Source organism: Canis lupus, chromosome 11 (genome assembly GCF_048164855.1).
Source record: "Canis lupus baileyi chromosome 11, mCanLup2.hap1, whole genome shotgun sequence".
Lineage (NCBI taxonomy): Eukaryota > Metazoa > Chordata > Mammalia > Carnivora > Canidae > Canis > Canis lupus.
Genome location: NC_132848.1, coordinates 3,700,114 through 3,709,963, shown reverse-complemented (window position 1 = coordinate 3,709,963; position 9,850 = coordinate 3,700,114). Strand labels below are relative to the sequence as shown.

At 41.2% G+C, this 9,850-nt stretch overlaps 1 protein-coding gene across 3 annotated transcripts in view; it reads right to left on the bottom strand.

The window, feature by feature from the left end:
- KIF5A (kinesin family member 5A) overlaps positions 1-9,850 on the bottom strand; it is a 29,745-nt gene that overhangs the window by 14,583 nt on the left and 5,312 nt on the right. For all 3 annotated transcript variants that reach the window (XM_072842878.1, XM_072842877.1, XM_072842879.1), the window contains exons 2-9: positions 3,275-3,362; positions 3,091-3,164; positions 2,589-2,693; positions 2,318-2,366; positions 1,647-1,702; positions 1,324-1,411; positions 919-1,043; positions 112-216 (exon numbers count right to left, since the gene is read on the bottom strand). In XM_072842878.1, the coding sequence (XP_072698979.1) occupies positions 112-216; positions 919-1,043; positions 1,324-1,411; positions 1,647-1,702; positions 2,318-2,366; positions 2,589-2,693; positions 3,091-3,164; positions 3,275-3,362 (690 nt within the window). The remainder of the gene's footprint in view (positions 1-111; positions 217-918; positions 1,044-1,323; positions 1,412-1,646; positions 1,703-2,317; positions 2,367-2,588; positions 2,694-3,090; positions 3,165-3,274; positions 3,363-9,850) is intronic.

The following is a 9,850-nucleotide window of genomic DNA, read 5'->3' as shown; positions in this document are numbered from 1 at the left end:
ATCAGAAAAATATTCAACAAGGGAACAGTGTACTTGCTGACTAGGGGTCACACACCCCATGCATTGGGCATGATGAGAGGGCAGCAATAGAAGATGAGATGGGACACTCACCGTGCCCTCAGCCAGTGCAGAGATCACATTCCCAAGGGCTGACAGTGACTTGTTGATATTCTTTGCCTCGTCCAGCACAGCTCCCTCTGCTCCGGTCTTGCTGACCTACCAGAGCATTAAGGGATGAGTGTGTCATGAGCAGCTGCAGGGGGAGAGAGGGATCTCATGGCCTCTTCCCCATCTAAGGGGATTCAGTCCAAGGAGGGGAAGGGACAGGGAAAGAGAACAGAGAAGGCCCTTCCTGTTACCCTAAACCCTCTTGCCAAAACCCACCCCCTCCTGCCTACATAGTATATGATCCCATTTATATGAAATGTCCAGAAAAGGCAAATTCACAGAGACAAAACATAAGATTAGTGGTTGCCAGGAGCTAGTGGAGGGAGGTATAGGGCGTGAGTGTCTAACAGGTGATGAAAATATTCTAGAATCAGTGGTTATGGGTGCACCACCTTCCAAAAATATCCTAAAACCCACTGAACTATATTTCAAAATGGTGAACTCTAATGGTATGTGAATTATACTCCCCCCAAAAAAGTTATTTTGATTTTTTTTTAATTTTTATTTATTTATGATTGTCACAGAGAGAGAGAGAGAGAGAGAGAGGCAGAGACACAGGCAGAGGGAGAAGCAGGCTCCATGCACCGGGAGCCCGATGTGGGATTCGATCCCGGGTCTCCAGGATCGCGCCCCGGGCCAAAGGCAGGCGCTAAACCGCTGCGCCACCCAGGGATCCCCGTTATTTTGATTTTTAAAAGCTCCCCCTGCCCAGACCTCTTTCCCTACCCGCCCCACTCCCAGGTCCCCAACCTTCTCGCTCCCTGCCAGGTCCACTAGGTACAGCTTCCCACTGAGCTTCTGCTCGGTCTCCATGTTCTCCTGCTTGATGTTGATGAGGAAGATGCTGTGGCTCCGAGAGCTGTGTTCATTCATGTCTGCAGGACCAAGGGAGAAGCGGTCCCTGTACTAACACCTATGGAGCCGAAGCCCTCACCCCCCAGCTTCCACTGACACTGGCCAACCCAGAGAGAGGGGGCACCTGCCAGGACTAGCCCCGTCACTGTGTCTCCCAGGCAGCTGGGTGGCACACACAGTAATAGCCTCTTCTTCTGGAGGACACAGTCTTCCCTTGCTCACTTCTATTCCCTCAGCTCCCAGAGGACACAGACAAGCACCAGACTCCCAGGTGCAAGAGCCCCTTATATCCCCACTCACTGGTGACGGCCACATGACGATTTGATTTCCCCTCGTCAATCACATCTAAAATCTCCTCTGGGCTGGACACAAAGCGTTCAGTACAACCCTGCAGGGTTCAAAGGGAGAGTGACCCATAAACGGCAATCTGCAAATTATATTACCTGAAAACTGATCAGATGACCTTTTAAGAATGTCTTTTCCAAGCCCTCAGACTCTCCCCAGCCCCTCGGCACATCTCACTCCTCCAAAACATCTGCCCTCCAGCTTCTGGGCCTCTGGCCTACCCTCCTGTACTCTTAGTACAGTGACCCACACCCAGGTACCCCTGTCCCCACACTCACCTTGACAAATGGCACCCGATTCTTGTCCTCATGCACAGACAGATTTGTCTTGGTCACTGAATCAAAACAATGCAGAGTAAGCAAGGCTAGCACTTCCACCCCCAACCCCGTACCCTATAGTCTGCTGAGACAGTGGTTTCTTCTACATGCAAAAAAGAAGCCCTCTCCTGGGTGGTGCAGTTGGTTAAGCATCCAACTCTTGATTTCGGTTCAGGTTATGATCTCAGGGTTATGAGATCGAGCCCCATTTCAGGCTCTGCACTCAGTGCGGAGTCTGTTTGTCTGTCTCCCGTTGCTGCCCCCCCTACCCCCAACTTGTGTCCTCTCTCCCTCTCCCTCTTTCAAACAAACAAACAAATAAATTAAATTTTTAAAAAGGAGAAAGACTTTCCCATCAAGCTTAAATCCCCACACCCTGAAAGCTTAAATTTCTCCTCCTCCAGGATTCTAGCCTTAAGGTTCCAGCTGGTCTCAGGGTGTTTCTATATAGGCCTAGGTATTTCAGCTCATCTTCTGACCCTTTTTGCTTTTAGAAATTTTGGTGAATGGAGGCAAGGGACAGGGGTATGAGTGTGTGATTCCTCTGCATCTCTTGCCAAGAACAATGTGATCTTTCTTTTCCTTGCTCTCCTCCCACCCCTGCCCATCCAATGGGGCTAAACACCACTCACCATCCAGAAGGTCGCGAATTTTGTCCAGGTAAATCTCAAAGTAAGAAACCTGGTCAGGGAGAAAGTGAAGAGGGCCTATCATAAGTCTGATATAGGGATCTCAAGTGAATGTGACCCACTCAACCAGTAGGAGGAAGAGAAATAGAGCAGAAGAACTGTGGTAAGCAGGGCAGGAAAATAAGTTGGGGTGCCCAGGTTCTCAATGAGTTCATACTAGCTCTTCTCCTCCTAGTCCCTCTCTGACGACACCCAGCTGTTAAACCGTGATCACCTTGATATGGAACTCCAGGTTCTCATCCATGGAGTAGATGTGATTGAAGATGTCTCGGGCAATTCGAGGAATGATTCCCATCAGCTGGGGGTCATGCAGCTTTCCCTGGAGAGGAAGAGTATCTGAGACTGAGACTGGAACTCAAAACAATGAGGCCACACAAGAGGTCAACAGGTGAACATGAAGGTGATAGTTGATGAGAGGATCATCTGAAGGTACAAGGCAGTCACTGCCATGTCTACCGAGAACAAGGAGAGAACTGAGGGTCCCTTTGGACCTTTATTGCAGCTGCTTTTCTGGATCAAAAGAAGCAAACTGGAGTAGTGGAAAGGATGGGAAACTGCAGCAGGCTAGAGGGATTTCACCAAGCTTCCATTATAATCCTGCCCCTCAGTTCATCCTCCAGACCAAGCAAGCTTGATTCCTAGATCTTGCCTGAGATTCCTTGGCCTCTCATTAACACTCACAGTTCCTCACCCCTCATGAAAGTCAGAGCCCTCACCTCCATGGTATGTGTTTTCCCTGAGGATGTCTGTCCATAAGCAAAAATGGTGCCATTGTAGCCAGCAAGGACATCTGGAAGACATAGCCAAGAAAGAGCATTGGTGGAAAGAAGTGGAGTAGGGAATGGGGAACCAGAAAATATACATTCTAAAAATACATCTTACAAAGATAATACATGCTACCTTTGACAATCTGCATGGCACACGCATGATAAACTTGCTCCTGAGTCGTGTTTGGGGGGAACACACGGTCAAAGACATATGGCTTCCCCTAGAATGGAAATAAAACATGGCAGACATCAGGAGTCAGGAAATGAGGAAGAAGAAATGCTGCAGCCCCCTTCCATTAGCCTGAGAAGGTACCTGTTTTTCAGCCATCTATATCCACGGACAGTTTGGGGCGGGGGGGGGGGGGGGGGGCGGGATGAAGGAAACCAGACAAAGAGTAGCAAAAGTTGGTGCTGACACCAGGAGCTGTTCCTGTGCGCTAGAGAGCACCATTGAGAAGTGTCACAGCCTCAGACTGTGTGAGGGGATCTCAGTCTTGGTGTGATGACTTAGTACTGCACCACTCCAGGCCTTTCCCTGGGAAACCAATGGGAAAAGACAGTAGGGCCGCAGGCCGTGAAGAGTGAAAGACAATTCATTAACATTAAAAATCTACCTCTAGGTTTAAAAATATCTTCCTCAATAGATGCATATGTCCTGATGCGGACGAATCTTCAAGATGCATTAAATGAAAGATGCAAAGTTAGGGGCACATGTCGGTTATGTTCCCTATTGTGTAAATGAAATACAGGTACACCAAGATGCTGAGCTGTTGTTCAAACATTAACACAAGCTCTCTCTCCGTGAAAGAAATATATGAAATCAGAATCATGGGCCTCCTTTTAGCAAAGAGATACTGAAACAAATTACTGACCTACAAGTACTTTGTTTCATTTAGGTTATGTTACAAATCATGTGCTAACAAGCATGCTAAAGATACAAAATATTTAAAACCTGGGGAACCAAACAAAGAATATATTCACTATGTAATCATACTAAAGTGCAGATCTCTGGTAAGATTTTTTTTCTGGTAAGATTAAATAAGACTATGCTTGTTCTCCATCACAAATGACAAATTTCTCAGTCATGTTTTCCTGCCATTCAGTATAAAGAGATTATGACTTAGTTGTCAAGTTGTTTTACTATAGACCCCATCTTTATCCAACTGAAATGTAAAGCTCCTAGGTCTATGGTCACCAGAGTTGGGGAGACATGTTTCAACTAATTAAGGAAGTCATAAAATTTTAATTGGTCAGAGCTGGAGATAACGGCTCTAGGAATATTCATAATATTCCATCTATACATAGAACTTTTTTCTAGAAGGAATTATACAAAAAATGTTAACAATGATTACTTTGAAGAGAGACAAGTCTTTTATTTTACATTTTTTAAAATTTTTATTTATTTATGATAGTCACACAGAGAGAGAGAGAGAGAGAGAGAGAGAGAGGCAGAGACACAGGCAGAGGGAGAAGCAGGCTCCATGCACCGGGAGCCTGATGTGGGACTCGATCTCGGGTCTCCAGGATCGCGCCCTGGGCCAAAGGCAGGCGCTAAACCGCTGCGCCACCCAGGGATCCCTTATTTTACATTTTGTATCTTGGCTTGCATATATATGTGTGTGTGTATACACACACACACACATTTTAAAAGATTTTATTTATTTATTCATGAGAGACACAGAGAGAGACAAGCAGAGACACAGGCAGAGGGAGAAGCAGGCTCCATGCAGAAGCCAAATATGGGATTTGATCCCGGGATGCCAGGATCACACCCTGATTCAAAGGCAGATGCTCAACACCGAGCCACCCAGGTGTCCCACTTACATATATTTTTAAATTTTTAAGTTTTATTTTACTTAATAATCTCTACATCCAAGGGGGGGCTCAAACTCACAGCCTCGAAATGAAGAATTGCATGCTCTTCTGACCAAGCCAGCCAGTGCCCTTGGATTGTTTCTATTTTTAAACCATGTACAAGTATTTTTTCTTAATTTCTTAATGTGTGTTTCATTTTGTTTCCTTTGTTTTACTTCGTTGCATAAAGGAAAACTAGTAGATATATTTTTTTAATATTTAAGAGATTTGAAAAGTCTGGCTTATGGGGAAAAAAAAATCTACCTGAAATATTTGTCTGATCTCTCTTTGGTAAAAGCCTTTGAAACCCCAAAACCGGAATCCACAAAGAGAAATAAGTTGTGAAGATGCTCTCCAATGGAGGGAGTACTGTAAACTGATAGAGTCTTTCTGGAGGACAATTCTATTAAATATTTAAATGTCCATTCTGTTTGTACTCTGTATCAGTGAGTCCAGTGCTAGGAATTCATTTTACAGCCCTTACTCAAGCACTTAAAGATCTATGTAGAAGGATGTTCAATCTGTATTAAAGTAAAACTAGAAATAATTCAAACACTCATTAACAAGATGTTGGTTATGATAGTTCCATATTCTACTCCCATTAAAAAGAGTTAGGGTGGTTTACATGTTCTGACATGTTCAAGCTCAATTTAGTGAAAAAGTAAAAACAGTGTGTGTAAAGTGATTATATCTTTTTAAAAGCATATGGACAGAATAGCCTTAGAAAAAGGAAATGGAAGGCTGTATAGAGACCTGCTAATGGTGGTTATCACTTGAGAGCAGAATAACAGTAGCTTACGCCTGCAATACTTTTCTGTGATATTTAAATGTCTTACAGTGACAACATATCATTTTTAAATTTAAAAATGTAAAATGTTATAGATGATGTCATAAGATAATATGTAATGACAAGACAAGGTATACACAAAATACTGTCAGGCAAAAAAGTAGTTTTTAAAATACTATGCAGGGACGCTTGGATAGCTCAGTGGTTAAGCATCTGCCTTCTGGCTCAGGGCGTGATGCTGGAGTCCTGGGGATCGAGTCCCACATCAGGCTCCCTGCAGGGAGCCTGCTTCTCCCTCTGCCTATGTCTCTGCTTCTCTCTGTGTCTCTCATGAATAAATAAATAGAATCTTCAAAAAATACTATGCAAAGGGATCTCTGGGTGGCGCAGCGGTTTGGCGCCTGCCTTTGGCCCAGGGCGCGATCCTGGAGACCCAGGATCGAGTCCCACGTCGGGCTCCCGGTGCATGGAGCCTGCTTCTCCCTCTGCCTATGTCTCTGCCTCTCTCTCTCTCTCTGTGACTATCATAAATAAATAAAATTTTTTTAAAAAATTAAAAAATACTATGCAAAAAATAAATACATAAGATAGTATGCAGTGTAAAAAACAAATGCAAAAAGGATGATTCCATTTCTGTTTTAAAAAAAAATGTATAGGTACACCTTGCTTAGAAAAACATGTTAAGGGGTGCCTGGGTGACTCAATCTGAGTTTAGCTCAGGTCATGATCTCAGGGTCCTGGGATGCAGCCCCACAGTCCAGCCCCATCCCCATGTCGGGCTCTGCTCTCAACAGGGAATCTGCTTGTTCCTCTCCCTTGGCTCCTCCCTCTGCTCATGCTCTATCTCTCAAATGAATAAATATCTTTAAAAAAAATGTTAATAGTGGTATCTTGGACAGTAGAATTTTAGGAGTTTCTCTATTTAGATTGAAAACTTTTCTAAATTAAGGTCACCTGGCTGGTTCAGTTAGATGAGCATGCAACTCTTGATCTCTTGGGGTCATGAGTTCAAGCCCCACGCTGGATGTAGAGATTACTTAAATAAATAAACTTTTAAGAAACTGTTCTAAAATGAAAATGCATAATTTTTTAAATAAAAAAAAATTTAAGATTTTCAAAGATATTAATATTCTTACTATAAAGAGCCCTCATAAATTAATAGCAAAAAAGATAAACCTCAACAGAAAAATAATAAACAAGGGCTAGGTACTAGCAACAGAAAAATAAATACAAATGTTCAATATTTTCAAATTTAAACAGTAATATTGGGATCCCTGGGTGGCGCAGCGGTTTGGCGCCTGTCTTTGGCCCAGGGCGCAATCCTGAAGACCCGGGATCGAATCCCACGTCAGGCTCCCGGTGCATGGAGCCTGCTTCTCCCTCTGCCTGTGTCTCTGCCCCTCTCTCTCTCTCTTTGTGACTATCATAATAAATAAAAATTAAAAAAAATAAAAAATAAAAATAAAACAGTAATATTGTTACTCACCTATCAAACTGAAAAACACAAGCTTAATTGTAATACCCAGTGTAGATAAGGCCTTAAGGAGGTATAATTTCCTTGAAATAAGCACCTTTGTCCTTTTCTGGTAGGAACAGTATGTCCATACAACTTTTATGGAGGCAATTCAGAAACACATAATCAAAAGCCGTGATTGCACATATCCATTGACTCAGATGTTCTAAGAATTTATGCCATGAAAATATTTGTAGCAAATATTTAGTTACAAGAATGTTTATTATCAGACTGCTTATAACAACAAGAAATTGAAAACAACTGAAAGGAGTAATATTTAGGAAACTGGTTAACATAAGGAATCGATTAAATAATGGCATGTGTATATTTTTATTCTTTGTTGCTATTTAAAATGATGTCATAATAGAGGCACCTGGGTGGCTCAGTTGGTTAAATGTCTGACTCTTGATTTTGGTACAGGTTTCTCAATCTCAGGGTTGTGAGTTCAATCCCTGCATTAGGCTCCAAGTAGGCATGGAGCCTACTTTAAAAAAAATTAAATGAGATAGAATAAAATGATGCCATAAAAGAACATAAATAGATTTCAAAAATGTGTTAGTAAAAGAACTCATACACAAGAGAGCACATACTGTTTTATTCCTTTTGTATAACACTGAAGAAACAACAATACTTAGCTAGTGATAGAAGTCAAAATAGTGGATGCCTGGAGTGATATGACAGGTGTGGGCAAAAGGGAGCTTTCAGGGGCAACAGAAATACTCTAGATTTCAATCTGGGTGGTGCTTATGTGGGTGTCAAAATACGTTATAATATTCATCAAACTATTTGCATAAGATTTGTGCACTCATTGTATGTTTGTAATAGCAATTTATTAGGATAACCCTAAAAGTCCATCAATAGGGATCTGGTTAAATTATGACATATCCCTACAACAAACTATACAGTTGTTAAAAAGAATGAGGTAAATCTTTATGTGCTGATAAGGAAAAATCTCCTAGACTCATCATTAAGTTGAAAAAAAAAAAAAAAAGCAAGGTACATAATAGAACAATATGTATACTATGCTACCATTCTTGTTAAAAAAAAAAAGTACATGTAGGGAAACCTGGCTGACTCAGTAGGAAGAGCATACAACTCTTGATCTTGAGGTTGTGAATTCATACATATTGTTCTGTACTTTGCTTTTTTTAAACTATACATTATAAGCCCCACATTGCATAGATTAATTAAAACATGTTAAAAAAATAAATATTTTAAAAAGTACATGCACGTATATATGTAACTGCTTAAAAATGTATAATATGCTTTTATAAGAACCCACAAGAAACTGGTAATAAGGTTGTTAAAGGGGAACTGGGTGGCTAGAAAAGAAAGGTAGGAAGGAGACTTACTTTTCATTGTATACTTTTTTATATCATTGAATTATGTCACATGTGTACGTTAAAGCTTATGCAAAAATTAAACATTTAAAAAATATAAAATTATGTAAAATATTTAACAAATGCGAAAAACTCATGTGTTAGTGAAAAAATTAAGTTATAAAACAATATATAGTTTATGATACAGTTTTATTAAAATTAATATATGTATATATGCAGCAAAAACTCACTGGAAAGAAATAAATTGTTAACAGTGTTTTTCTTGGGGTGGTGGGATTTCAAGTGATTTTTAGTTTCTTGTATGTGTTTCTCTTTGTTTTTAATTTTGTCAACAATTAAAGTATATTAGTGTTGTAATCAGACTATGTTTAATATTATTAAAGAAAAATCTACCTTAATTTTTTTAAAGATTTATTTATTAAAAAAAAGATTTATTTATTTATGATAGACATAGAGAGAGAGAGAGAGAGAGAGAGGCAGAGACACAGGAGGAGGGAGAAGCAGGCCCATGCTGGGAGCCCGACGTGGGACTCGATTCCGGGACTCCAGGATTGCGCCCTGGGCCAAAGGCAGACGCTAAACCGCTGAGCCACCCAGGGATCCCCTACCTTAATTTTTTTTAAAGGCTTGAGTGAATTTATGGGTTATTCATAGGGTTTTTGGGAATTTTTCATTCTTTTTATATGAACGGTTCATCATTACACTTCATTACAAAGAATAAATCCTTATTACAGTGTTAGAAGAAAACAGCTTTAAAGTGGCATTAATGCCTGTCCTCCTCAGTGGCAATATCTTTCTTTTTAAACTTAATCTAATGAATCTATTTTTTGTTGAAACTTGATTCTTGAATTGTAATCTAATTCAGTGCTGCTCCCATCCAGTGGCCAAGAAACAGAAACAAACAAAACACGTCTATCTCAAGCCAGTGACTCTCGCCTCTTCTCCACCAATGATATCTATCTATGCTTCTTGAAGCCAGGAATGCAGCCAAAGGGGATTAAATATAACTCTCAAGCCAACTTTGCCCCTCCCTTCTTCCCTTCTGGGAACATGGGCACCAACTCATTCTCTGCCTTTCCCCGTTTCTCTCCTCCTCTCTCACAAACATTCCCAGAGAAAGCCGTGGATGCATTAAAATGGAGGGCGCTCTCCAAATGCTGAAGGCAATTACTGCCTGAGGAATCCCTTTTCTGCAGCCTAGGCTGGGAAGAAGAG